At 40.5% G+C, this 14,133-nt stretch overlaps 1 protein-coding gene across 1 annotated transcript; it reads left to right on the plus strand.

The window, feature by feature from the left end:
• Positions 1–1,171: 1,171 nt before the first annotated feature.
• On the plus strand, positions 1,172–12,560 carry rnf5 (ring finger protein 5). Its single transcript, XM_049601947.1, has 6 exons — positions 1,172–1,546; positions 6,248–6,266; positions 8,315–8,427; positions 8,514–8,571; positions 8,677–8,788; positions 9,591–12,560. The coding sequence occupies exons 1-6, from the start codon at positions 1,323–1,325 to the stop codon at positions 9,707–9,709; spliced, it is 645 nt and encodes a 214-aa protein (XP_049457904.1). The 5' UTR covers positions 1,172–1,322; the 3' UTR covers positions 9,710–12,560.
• Positions 12,561–14,133: the final 1,573 nt, after the last annotated feature.

The following is a 14,133-nucleotide window of genomic DNA, read 5'->3' on the forward strand; positions in this document are numbered from 1 at the left end:
GACGTTTTATTATGTGTACTTTTGGGTTTTATTCTACAATGACATAAAACCTGTAGCTACCAATAACCGCTCATAAATACTAAATATTATTTAGGTATTTTGTGTGTAACGTTGAGTGTAGCCTATGTTTTTATGAACTTCATATGGCATTTTATTCAGTGACTATTAACGCTATGTAGTGCCATGTGTACAGCTGTTATATCACTACATACTGGAATAATAATATAAAAGTCATAGGCCTATTATTATTGAATCCAATTTTCCAATTCAAATTATGTGACTGTGAGTCAGTCTGTTAAGTAGGCTGCAAAGTTCATGACAAGTAAAAACTCATATAATAATTTGGCTTTGTAAGTCACCATTTTGAGTTCTCTCTGACTTATATATCAAAATTTGAACTTGTGAGTGAATACTTTGACTAAATTAATACAACAATAAAACACACACAAGAGCATTTTTTAGTTTGTTTTGTTTCTTACATGTCCCTGAATAATGTTCCTGAACGAGTGAATGGATTGTTGTAGGTGGCTGAACACAATCGCACTTAAGACTGAAATACACTGACCAGTATTCTCTTTCTTTTCCCCCTGACAGAGGATGACAGTACAGCCATGCATTTTGCAAGGAATTTTGTTTCATTCAGTTGTTTAATTCAATTATTCTGGCATTTGAATGGTTCTTTTAATACTTTTATTATGTAATGTTGCCCAGCAGCTGATTGTGCCCTTGGGCCCCCTGGCTGATGAATCCGTCCGTGCCTTTGGGTTACTGATACTGACATTTCTTAATGTGAAAACACACTTGCAAAAAGAAAAACTCGTTTCTCATTCTGATTCTTTCATATTATGAGAATGAATGACAAATAGGATCACTTACTCATATAACTTGGCATTATAAAGGCAAGCTAACATTGTTTGACATTTAAACATTTTCATTTATGTAGAGAGTGTGTGATTTATTATGTCAAAATCATGACTTACCATACCATAATTTTATTTTTGTCAATCCTAACAATTCAACTTTTTTCTTCCGTATTAAAAAATATAAAATAATAATAATAAAAAAATAATAATAGTAGTAGTAATAATACTACTAATACTAATAACAGTAAGGGGTGGTGTTTATTATTTTCCCCGCCTCTCGTCTGTGTTTTTCCCGGAAGCGGAAGTCCTCATTCAGGTAGCGCGACAGCAACAGCCTCGGTCTGGTGTGACACTTGTCGTCGCCTGTGACTCACGGCTAACGTTAGCTCTGGTCGGGCTCGGTAGGGTTGGGCTGGGTCGGGTCGGTACGTTACTTCCCTCACTTGCCCAGTAAACACTATGGCGGCTGCGGATCCCCGATCCTCGAGTGACGGCGGGCCGGCCAGCAGAGGAGGATACTCGGCTGGGGAGAGCAGCAGCGACCGCGACGGGCAGGGCGGCAGCAGCGGCGGCGGCGGCAGCGGGGAGGGCGAACGGGAGCGGGACCGGGCCACCTTCGAGTGCAACATTTGTTTGGACACTGCCAGAGACGCTGTCATCAGTATGTGCGGACACTTGTTCTGGTAGGAGACGAGGCGGGGGACAGGGGTAGCTCTCATGTGTGGAGGAGGTGGTTGTTGTTGTTGTTGTTTTACGCTGTGTGTAGTTTTGCCGTGTGTGCGGCCTCCTTTTAGCGTCAGCTGGACTTATTTCACGACGGAATCACGCCCCAAAACACGCTGTTATTAAACGGTTGTCTCAACGATATGTAGGAGATGGCAGCGGCCAAGATGGCTTGAGTGTGTTGGTTTTGCTGTCGGTGACTGAACTTCAGTCGTCATTATTAACCGTGATTGTGGTCCTGATGTTTCACATGAAGGCTGGCTCATATCATATGGTTTCATGTAGGTCAGAGGTCACACTGTAACACATTAACTTTTAGTTTAATCTGTCTGGTGTTTATTTACAGTTTTGGGATCAGGTCCTTGTTCAGTCATTTACAGCAGCCCAAATGTGCCACTGTCAGGTGTGCAGCAGTGCTAAACAATTGATTAACTTATAAGTTGACTTATAAGCAGGTTCCAGCTTTTCAAATGTGAGGGTTAGCTGCTTTTCAGTATTTGTAAATTAGTGTAAATATTAAGATTTTGGCAGTTTATTGGATAACACAAGTAACTTCAGCATGTAGTTTCTAAGGAATAGTGGGTGTGAATGCTGCATGCTGAAAAGCTGGCAGTAAACTGCAGTGTTGGCTGTAAATGTTGAATAATACCAGTAGTGTTTTAATGATGTGGAATATTCTAAGTTTTTTTTTTTTGTTTTTTTTTTTACAGCTGACACTGGCTTTAATGAGTAAGAATAAGGTGAAGTGATAGGAATAGTTGAAAAAGTTGAAAGCGGTTCAGTTAGTGTGAATGTCATTGAAAAGTTGAATGATACCAATACTGTGAAATATTTCAAGGTTTTTGAAAAGCTGATGCTGTTGTAAGTTTGACATTTCATACAATTTTCTGACATTATATACATTTAAAAACAATTCTCAGATGAACTGATAATGAAAATAAGTTGTCTGGAGCCCTGGTACATCAAAAATAATGAGAAACAAATCAAACATTTTGACTAATAAATCAGTATATCCGCCAACATTTGCACAATTCAGTTATATTAGCATAACCTTGAGGAGGGACTGTTCATTACTTCATTACTTATGAAAGAGGAGGGGATGGTCCAATAATTTTTGAAGCACTACAGAGAGAGTTATGTTTTTTGTTTTGGCTTAGGGTAGGTCGTATGGTCGTATTTAGTATTCATCCTAAATACCCTCAGAAAGGCATGTTTTTGTTTTTAAAACCTTTTTTTTTTTTTTTTTTTTTTTTATGGTGGAGGGAGGTCGGTAGTCACACCCGAGCCACCCCCCTACTCTGATAAGTAAAGAACAGTCCCTAAATAATAGTGTAATAGATTGATGAATAATGAAAGTAACTGTACCCTGTGGTTGCACTTTAACTGTGATTCTAGTCCCTTCTCCTATCTCGGTTTCATTCAAGACTTGCGCAACACTCAACCTTCACACCACTTTTTACACATGCACACAGTGACACGTTTCAAGGCTCATTCATGAGTGTTGTTGACTGATGGATGTGCAGGCTCGCAGGTCAAGGCTAATGTGAGATTAAAGCCAAGACATTGGGATTGGGGTCAAACCTAAGGGCGTCATAACCAGTGGTAAAAGTCAGGATGTTCTGATGCCTCTTTACCTGTTTACAGTGTATGTTTTAGTAGATTTGAGTGATAAGGATCTGTACAGGTGTGCACACGTGTTGTGGAGACAGGAGGTGGAGATTATGGAAGTAGGATGTTCCTGCTGCAGGTTCGTTAACAGTGATCTTTTCGTGACTCCTGATATTATCTCCTTTTCAGAGTTAAGGTTTTAACTTATCAGAGAGACCTTCTGTGGCAAACGTGCCAAAGGAGGCCACAAAATGTACCTCCAACCAGTATGTACACAAGACCACAGTGCCTGAGGCCTGGAAACATTTTTTTTTATCAGGGAATAGTGCAGGAATCTTTTCTATCACCTGTTGATTTATTTAATATTTGATCAGAGAAATTCACCTCACAGTTCCGCACGAGTTTCACTGGAGCTCCTGTGTCATGAGAGCTGATGTAACTTAGTTGCTATGTTACCTGCGTCCCCCCTCGTCTCTCTCATCGTGTGAGTAACGTGATGAAAGTGTGATGAAACTGTTAGCAAGGAAGAAGAGCGTTGACGTCAGATCACCTGCTGCAACTTCAAATCAAAATTGCAACATAATTACGTATTAATAGTCTTATTTCTTTCTCATTTTGTAGTTTAGATGGCCTCAGTGTGAGTTAAACTCCTAGTGCTGCCTCTGTTTAGCTTTTATTTAACTTTGACACAGTTTATCTTTGAAGCAACTCATCTGGCTTTTCTCTATTTGCCCAGCTGCAGCAGCACAACTGCAATTGTTGCCAACATGCTCAAAAATAAATAGATTTAGCACAATGGAAATGCTTTGTTGAATTGAGCCAGTATCACTTGTCTGGCATCAGAAGCTCCTGATATTTACTGCTACTCAACCTGTGTTTTACCCTCGATTGTGTTGCTGTGTGACAGAGAAACTATCCAGGAAACCGAGTCAACCGCCCTACACTGTGTCACATTTTAGTTTGAAATGTAAAGTATCAAATGTAAATTGAGGAAACTGCCCTAGTAGCAAACTGTGTAAGAGGTTCAAGAGGAGTGATTTGTGTTCAAGAGACATTAACATCAGGTTAGCAAGGGAGACAAGCTACATGATTAATCGGGGGAAAAAAATCATGATCTCGCCTCATATGTCTGTGCAATCTTGTTTTTAAATGACAGTATTTTATTTGTTATTTACCTATGTGTGCTTGTTTCATTTTAGCTCAGTGTGAGAGCCTTTCCTGTGTTCTCCTGTCGCTCGGCTGTGTTTCTCCTCCTCCTCCTCCTCCTCTCCTTCCTCTGCTGTGTGCTTCACCAGTGCACACATGCATTTGCATTTTCCAAATAAGACATTTGGGATATGCCGGTATTATTTCATTTTTCTTCTTTGCTCACATGCAAACTGATTCTCTCTTGTATATAACTGCAAATTGAATATCTTTGGATTTTGGACAAAACGAGGGTAGAAGAATTCTTAGTTGCAGCCCAGACTGTTGGATGCAGGTGGACTCTTTCAGTGCTGCTGCTGACATTACAGATAAAGCTGTTTTCCCTAAAACACCAAGCGTTGTGTTTAGTGGAACATTACTGCAGTCTCTGCCTCTAAACGTATGATTAAGATCAAAAGGGGATACCGTGATAATCCAGTCTCAGCTTTTGTTATTTTAATTTAACGTTATGAAAATGAGGCTCCGTGTCTGTGTAATGGCTCCACTGGGGTCACGTAATGGAGTCTGTACAGAGCATTACACTCTGCAGTCTGGCTTCACTCAATGGTTTTTGAGCCTCTTATTGGAAATTAAGCTGTTATTTTCAGGTCACAAGAGCTCGGCTATACGTGTGGCCACATGTTAGATCACAGTTGAACGGGTTGTTATGTTAACTTAGGCCTTACGCTTTGTTCGGCTCTTTGTATCCACAGGAATGCCAGTCGCAGCAGTGATCTGATACCCAGTGTTACACTAATACAGTACATGTGTGGAAAAGGCTGCAGATTGGCATGAGGTTGTGTTTTGCTTCATGGTTTGTTTGTAGGTTAGTTTGTGGTCATGTTGAGGTGTTAGGCTCACCTGAGGCACTGAGGTTTGTACTGAAAGTGTCAAAAACAAGTCCTGCCTGTTTCCTTGCACGGTCTGCGTAACTTTGCTGTTGACGTTTATCTCACAAAGAATCTCTGACCAAAACATACAGAGATTCAGGTGACATTTTGCAGTCTCCATGCCAACATGCTTTTCTTGCTTTTCTGACCCACAGTCCTCTGTGCAGAGGAAATAACGTTGCAGCGAATGAGTGAAATATTATTGAAATCATAATGCAGCTAAGTGCAAAGTCCAGCTTGCAGGAGCCCTAATTTTATTTGATAAAGGTAAAATGTGTCACAACATATAATAAATAGAGCAATGTGGTACTACAGAGATTCCCCTGCCTACATATCATATTCTAGACGTAAGGGAACATGCTTGGTTGGTATAGACTCCAGCAAAAATCCAATCTTTGTATTTATATAGGTATAAAATGGTAATGTGAAAGGGGTCAGAGGTCGTATTAACCTACAGATAGTGATCATCTGAATCTCCAGAGCCGTAAGGTGCGAGAGAGGTAGACATATTCACCCCTGTGTCATCACCCGCCGCCTTAAAAAAGCCTCTGTGTTTGGCACCGACTGATGTGTCGTTTCCACAGACCTCTGTCCTGCACTCCCACAATGCAACAGCAGGTCGGCCTGGCCAGCAGCCACACGGGCAACACTCACTGTTGTCGCTATCTGCTGACAACAGATGGAGCCAATTAATACTGACAATGGGGAGCGGGGACAAGTTTAATCAGCCACCTCGTTAGGAACAGCTTGTTCTGGCCAGGTGGGCTTCCGTAGGTGGGAGATTAACAGGCGAAAAAGTGCCACAGCAAAAACACACTTTGCATTTAATCTAGCTATTAAGATTGATTTGATATATGTTCGTATAATTGTCTCCAGGAATGTTGGTGCTGGTTTTGAGGCAAGCAGCTGACATTTAAAGAGAAAGGAGCTATTGTGAGAATGCAAATTAATCTTTTGTTTCTGTCTCTGTCTCTGCAGCTGGCCCTGTCTCCATCAAGTGAGTATCTCCTCTTTCATTTCATCCTTTGTTTCATGATAATTGTTAAACAGCCACACAGGTGTTTTCAATACTCAGTACTGATTAGTATAAAGCAGCAGCATTATTTTAAGGTCAGCTAACACTTTGTAGTAATAAATGGATCTAATGAAATGATTAGTCAATTGACACGAAAATGAATCTGTATCTATTTTGGGTAGCGCATCTATATTCCTAGTTCAGTATTCTGTTATAGTAATCCTCCTATAGTGTTTGAGTCAAATTTGACCCATCTCATGTTTAAATATTTTATAAATTAACCCTGACCTTTGGAGAGGGCTGTAGTTAATTGTTGGAGCTTCTTTCCTAATCCTAAACTTTTTTTGAAATGGCAGTAGTCAACAAGTTGTGGTTTCCTTAGCCCAATTTTTCCCCCTTATTTCACTATTTTAATTTCATCATAGGAATTTTCTCCTGTTAGGATAATCGATTTATTCTTTTGCTCACTTTCTACACAAAATTACTAAACACGAGTCCATACCCATTGAGTGCACAGTTGCCCACGTACAGTGTCACATGGTGTGTGTTTGGGATACAGGTCATAGGAAATTGCAGATTAAATAGTCAACTGAACCCATTAAAGGGAGAGTGCACCCAAAAATGAAAATTCAGCCACTATCTACTCACCCATATGCCGAAGGAGGCTCAGGTGAAGTTTTAGTCTTCGCATCACTTGCGGAGATCCAAGGGGAGAGTGGGTAGCAGCACAACTCCACCTAATGGAGGCTTACGGTGCCCCAGATTCAAATGTCCAGAAACACATAATTGAAACCACAGAATATCTCCATACTGCTCGTCCGTAGTGATCAAAGTCAAGATCAAATCTAGAGAATATTGGCAGGTTAATCGATGACAATAATTGACCTTTTTGAAGACATGGTTCCTGAAAGCTGAGGGGCATGTTAATATTGTCTTGCCTATATCAATAGATTAAATGATTTTAAAAGAATTGATGGATCAACAGGTAATGAAAATAATTGTCACTTGCATCAGTACCTGAGAATATTAACTTAATCATATTCACTTCCCTTGAAGGCCATAAAATTGATCAAGTCAAGAATGTGTTTTCTGTGTGAGCTTCAGCCAGCTCAGGCAGTTTCATGTGTCAAAACATACCTGTCATACGGCTTGTGACCGAGTCATTATGCTTGTTTGAGATAAGCCAGGCCTGTGCAGAACAATAGCTGCACTTTGCATGTCGCTTAGATTTTTGTCTGACTTGATCCCAATTGCTCTGACGTCATGCACACGTGGGCAATGATAACCTCACGAGGTTGGGGCGGCCTCAGTTTTTTGAGATCTGATCTTGTCCTCTTTCCGGGTGAGGCGCAGTTCAACTTGAACATGCCTAGTGATGTCAGTGGGTGTGATCTGTCTGAAAGCCACTATGAGCAACATGTCTGAACTTTATTAATTGCTAAACCCTGACAGTAACAGGACAGCTGGTCTGTACCTGCCCATACAGTCCTAGAAGAGGTCTCCAATCAGACACAGTGAGTGAAAACACCTGTGTCTGTGAGCTGTTGCTGAGTCGGGCCTTTTCACGGCAGCACCCAGCACCATGTTATCAGCAGAAGGTTGTGATGTAACCTCAGGGTGGTAACTACACCTGTCAGTTGACTTAGTGCAGCTTAAACACGCTAAAGCACTTAATGCCTCTGTCTGCTGCTTTACTGCAGCTTTCACTCTGCTTCTCTGCACTTAACCCTACAGAGCTGTGCATGGCTCTCAGTGCAGCTGCATAAACGTGACATGGATTCAAGTAGAGATTAAAAATTATTGCAACCATTTGTGGAAAAATAGTTTTTGTTGTGAGTGTGCCGCTTGGTCCTGAGATCCTAAATGTGCTTCAGGCCACTGGATTAAATCTTTATTTTAGACTGCTGCAGCACCAGCCTTTCCTAGAAAACATGAGCTGTCATTTGGCACTAGAGCCAGAATTTAGACAATTGAAAGAGGGGTTTATCTGATATGTATTATAAAGGTTTTGACATCTTTGCTCCTCTCAGTGGTTGGAGACACAGCCCAGCAGGCAGCAGTGTCCTGTTTGTAAAGCAGGCATCAGCAGGGAGAAAGTCATCCCGCTGTACGGCAGAGGAAGCTCCAGCCAGGAAGACCCCAGGTACACCCAGAGCTCACATCTGTGTGTGTCGATTTTAGTGTGATGGCCTTTTGGTTGTCTTACGATTTGATGTTTCTGTGCTTCAGGTTGAAAACTCCACCTCGGCCTCAGGGACAGAGAACAGAGCCAGAGAGTCGAGGCGGGGTGAGTCAGTAGATGTTGCTCCAAAAGTGAACACATTTCTCTCTTCTTTTATATGTTTATCTAATCTGTTTTGAACTTTGTTTTTTGTTTTTTTTTTTGCGTCAGATGTTTCAGGGCTTCGGGGACACTGGCTTTCACATGTCTTTCGGCATCGGTGCTTTCCCCTTCGGCTTTTTCACCACAGTCTTCAACGCCAACGATCCTTTTCACAGAGCAGGTAACCACACGAGAAAAGACATAAACATTGTTAGCACTGACTTTGTGGTGCTCAAAGTGCCAAAAAAACCAGCAGTATCTCTTTCCATTAATCATGACCCATGATAATCCACAGACCTTGTTGTGAGCAGTTTCATGTAGGAACTATTTTCTTTCTACCGAACAACACCTGCCAACTGTATCACTGCACAGAAGGAAGCTAGCTTAAGTTATAGCTTAAGTTAGCTTTAAATAAGACCACTGTGTCTTGGCTGAAGTTACCTTTAAAACAACTCAATTGTGTGCCTCTGCTACTGGGAAAGAAAATTTCTCATTTTCAGGAAAACTATTGGCTGGTGTAGTTTGATAGACAGAAAATAGCTCCCATGTCAAACTGCTCACAACAAGGTCTGTGGATTATCTTGAATAAGTGGGTCATGATTTCTGGAGAGACATCCCTGTTGAGTTTAAATGATTTTTTTTTATTCTTTGAGCACCACAAGCTGAGTGCCATCTAGTCACATTATATTTAAGAGACGGCAGACATCTCTACAGTCGATATCTCCAACACTCTGCAACTCACACCAAAACAATTTAGACTGATAAGTAGCACTACAGGTAAGAGGTAAAATATGTATTTTTGATTCTGGGGTGAACTGTCCCTTTAAATTCAATTTGGTGAACACTGATTGGATTATTTTGAATATTAGTAGGTGAAAAGCTGCATATAAACATTTCTGTTGCTGTCAGGCGTCATAATTAGACGCAAACACACTTTCCCATGAGACACTGGCGTAATAACCTTTCCCATCCACCCCTATCAGACCAGTATGCAGGTGATCACCAAGGCAATGGCAACCTCAACAACGGCAATAACAACTGGCAAGACTCCCTCTTCCTCTTCGTGGCCATCTTCTTCTTCTTCTGGCTGCTGAGCGTGTGATGGAGAGCAGACGGGATGGGTGGGTGGATGGATCAACAAGAGGATCGATGAGCGGGAGGGAGGAGCGCAATAAAACAAAACAAAAAACAACAAAAAAAAAAACAACCTCACACACTAAACTCCAGCCACAGACACACACTTATTTGACATTTCCCAGCAGGTACTAACTTGGGAGAGAGCGGAGGATCGTGTTTGATTCCAAAACAAGAAATACAGGATGTATTATACACACTATATTTGGTTTTCTCCTCCTGGCAAAGGCAGATTCGCTTCAGGAATCTCAGCCCCACCCACCTGCTTTGCTGATTTTGTTTATGCAAGACGCACTCACTGGAAAGCAGTGGTGTGTGAACCCCGAAAGAAGTCATATTGGCCCTCCCTCTCTACATGCACCTGTAGATATATACACACAGAAAAATAACTTGGGGTTCGGAGACAGTATTAAGTGATCAGGGTAAGCTATGTAAAGGATTTCTTTGCGCAGAAAAGAGGTGGGTGAAGGATAATTCAGGGCAGTGACTAATTCTGTTTTGGTTTTTCACATTCCTCTTGAAGGTTTACTCCTTAAATAGAGACGGAGGAGGAGGCATGTTGTGGAAAGTTTAACAGGGGCTAAAACAGGGAAGACGGGGTATGAGATTACGTAGTGGTTGCCATAGCAACTCTTCCTCCAAAAGGCCAAAGAGTAGTGGATCAGTCGTGTACGATGTCGGGTGGGTGGGTGAAAAATGTAAGTTATGTTCCTGTTTACAGTTTCCTCAAAAATTGAACAAGTACTCCTTAAAATGGATCGGCGGATAGAAACAGCACAGGTGGATGCTTTTCTTATATACATTTGTCTTAACAAAACCTGCCATTGCACTGTGAAGTCATTTGTAGACGAGGCTGTCCTAAAGATTGGTGTGTTCGCTGGTGTTTAACCACTTGTCGTGTCTTTCCTCACAAAGCTGTACAGACGTGAATGGGTGTGACGTCAAAGGGTCGGTTTGGGAGATTTTTGCATCAGCACGAGCAACTTAGGAGAGAAAAAAGCAATCTGACGCACAGTTTGTTAATTACAGAGCAAAACTTGTGGCTGATAAAGGAGCTCGATGATATGCTGCACTGTGTGTCACGACAGCAGAGTCGATGCACTGTATCAAGTGAGGAGAAACAAGGTCAGCGTGTTAGAATTTACAGGAATGACGTGCAGCAGTTCAGTGAACTTTCTGTCGCAGTTGATTTGTTTTTTCCTGACTGTGTCTGTGTGTCTGAGTGAGTGTGTAAACATTATATATTTGTACATATGAATATTGTAAATGCTGTTTTTACGTGTTTTCTGAGTGGATGAGCAGCCACAGAGGGCAACGGAGGACGAGACAAGCGAGCGGGCCCTCAAGATGTTTTTGTAAAGTTAGAAACAATTCCTGGTTTTTCATCAGTTCCCTCCTTTTTACTCGAGAAAAGTCTCGCAGCCAAAGTTAATAACTCTTCTGCCAACCTCTCCTTCAAGTTAACAGGCGAGACATTCCAGGTGAAAACAGTTTCCATGCGCTGTCAGTCTTGAGATTTTGGGCTAATTTTGCTTCCATAACATGTCCAAAATACACAAACATGAAAAAAATCGACTTTTTTGTATGGCTTTTGACAGTATTTTCTGATTTATGGAGTGATAATATTCCCTCTGTAAAAACTTTGACTCTTAATATGTCAACAAAATCAAACAAGAACTTTGAACCCAGCTTTATCCAATGTTAGTCAGGAAACATGCGCATATTAGTGTATAACTAATTAAATAATTTGCATAATCGAACATATAATGTCAGAAAACTTGTGATACAAAAAATAACTGTTAATGTTAGTAATAAATTAGGGAAGTTTCATGGTGATGGTTAAATTTAGTTACGTTTTTTTACCCTATTCACTTGTAGTTTCTTATTATTTGTCTAAAAAAAATGACATTTTACAATACATATCTTTAAAGTCTGAGCCATTATTGCTGCTGACAGTATTTTCTGATTTATGGAGAGGTGATAGAAATATCAAAAAATCCTCCTTTGACTCTGATATGTCAACAAAATTTCTATAACAGAATTTTGAATCTGGCTTTATCCATTGTTCAGATTTCCTTTCTATGCAAATCTGTGCATGTTTAACTAGATACTGCCTCATCTGCACATTTAAACATTTAGGAAAACTTGTAAAACAAGAAATAATTTTCTTAATGTACGTAATCAAGTTGGGAAGTTTCATGGTGATATTTATTTATTAAAAAAATGTACCCTATTCACCTGGGGTGTCTCCTCTTAAATGTTAGGAGCGCAACACAGTGCGTGCTTCCCTGCTAATGTGATTTGATCTATGACACCGTGCACGTCAAAGATCTCCCTTTTACTGTTATACTGTTTGAAGCAGTCGAGCAAAACTAAAGTAACATACATTTGTCTTACTAATTGACACCTTAAGCAAGAAGTGCTTCTCTCACTTACTTCAACCCCACACCGTGTAGTTTTCTCTCTCTCTGGAGCCACAGAAGTCTTCACACAGCTTTCTTCTCATTCACAGTAATGCTCCCCAACACCTGTAAAAAGACTATCACTGGAGTTTAGCTGATCTAGATGTAATCAATCAGGTGTTTGGCTCTTAAACATTCACACCAGGGTCAGAGATGGAGACGGAGGGCTCTGTGGGATGTCTGATACGATGGCTGCTGGGGCTCGTCATTTCTCGCATACTTGTCTGTTCAAGCTACACTTTGTATTGTAAGGCTTATGTGACACTAAAACAAGTGATGGAAGTCACGATTTGACAGACTAAAACTGGAGACGTGCAAAACCAAATGATGTAGGAGATTAAAAACTTGATAAAAACATGGACTTGTTTTGTGTTGTCATTATCTACATTTTAATTTTATCAAAAGATTTGGGTCTGTTATGATTCATCCATGCAGTTATTTCATTAAATCCAGACAACAAACAAAAAAAAGGGTCTGTTTTTGTTGGCTTTAAAGGAGAGCTCCACCTAAATTAAGAATTTCAATATGTTATTTCCACAGTCTGGGAAAGTTTAATCAGTATTTGGGAACACGAGCAACTCTCTCTCAAAGCCAGAAACCAGAGAAATAAGTCTCAAACTTGTGATGTCATAGGGTATGAAGTCTGAAGATGCTCCATAGACTATGAATGGGAGCCTGACTGGAGACCCACCCAATGCTTTTCTTTTTTTTATACCCAAATGGGCTTTGTGAAACACAAAATGTACCCATATGCTCAGAACATTATCCTGGGTGCTCCCAGTGTCATCTACTGTCGGGTTTCCATTCAAATGTAGCACAAATTTTAACCAAATTCTTGGAAAATTTGCAAAAGGAAATGTGGAATTTACATGCTTTTCCATCCACTGCAGTTTTTAAGGTGTGGCATGGTGCATTGTCCTGCTGGGGGTAACAGTGTTTGGGTGGGACAGAGTTCCATGGCCGTTTACTCACACAGAGGGCACTTTTTCTATACATAGATGCTTGACTGTCTTTATTGCCAGCAGCCTGAGTGTTGAAAGAGCGCCACCAGTCCTTTGACACCTTCATGCGGTTGAAAATGGTACTGCAGCTCATTTCCCTCTGCCACCTTGCGCAGTGTGGAAGACATTTGGATTCCATGGCAGGAGTGGCCAAATTAAAAACATAACAAAGCGATAAAATAATGTGATGGCTCGTGGTTCTAGGAGATATAACAACTCAACAGTGCTACATTGGCAGCTGTGGCTCGAAAACAGCTGATTTCTGTCACTGCCCACCTCACCAGTCAGCATATCACTGATAAAAGTTACTGTTTCATGGATATATCAATTCTTAATGTACATTTTCTACAACTTATTGTTAGAAATTACCCACAATTCCAAGCGGCAGCCTCAAATCAACCACACTAAAGCCAATATTTTCAAAATTAAAGCTGGAGAGTCGATCAGAAATGCTCTTGCTGTGCTCATAAGGATGTGACAGTGTGGTCTGTATAACAATATTGTAATATTAGTGTGTGTGTGTGTGTGTGTGTGTGTGTGTGTGTGTGTGTGTTTGTGTACATAGGCTCAAAATACACAATGTCAAATCCCTATGTGAAAATATAGCTAAATGTAAAACCATATGTCTTCAGTTTCTGACCCCTAACTCTGAGATACATGACTAATATCATCAAATTCATGTTTATAAGTTGCCATGAGGATGTGATGAAGTTTTTACTAAAATCCAGCTGAATTATGTATTTTCTCCTGCTTCCCCAGCAGAGCAAACACACACCAAATAATAAGCAGTAAAACTGCCTGTATTTTTTTTTTATCATATTTTTTACATTATTGAGTTTGCAAGCCATTGTTGATTTTTTTTAATGTAGTTATCAGTCACTTTATTTGGGTTCAACCTGAGAACTAATTGATTTGATGTGATTAATTTA

Source organism: Epinephelus fuscoguttatus, linkage group LG17, assembly GCF_011397635.1.
Source record: "Epinephelus fuscoguttatus linkage group LG17, E.fuscoguttatus.final_Chr_v1".
NCBI lineage: Eukaryota > Metazoa > Chordata > Actinopteri > Perciformes > Serranidae > Epinephelus > Epinephelus fuscoguttatus.

What these genes read in the sequence shown, in the direction of transcription:
- rnf5 (XM_049601947.1), top strand. Translation starts at nt 1,323, where the DNA reads ATGGCGGCTGCGGATCCCCGATCCTCGAGTGACGGCGGGCCGGCCAGC. An exon ending in AGCCAGAGAGTCGAGGCGGG is followed by an intron (nt 8,572 to 8,676) that starts GTGAGTCAGTAG and finishes TTTTTGCGTCAG; the next exon opens with ATGTTTCAGGGCTTCGGGGA. An exon ending in CGATCCTTTTCACAGAGCAG is followed by an intron (nt 8,789 to 9,590) that starts GTAACCACACGA and finishes CACCCCTATCAG; the next exon opens with ACCAGTATGCAGGTGATCAC.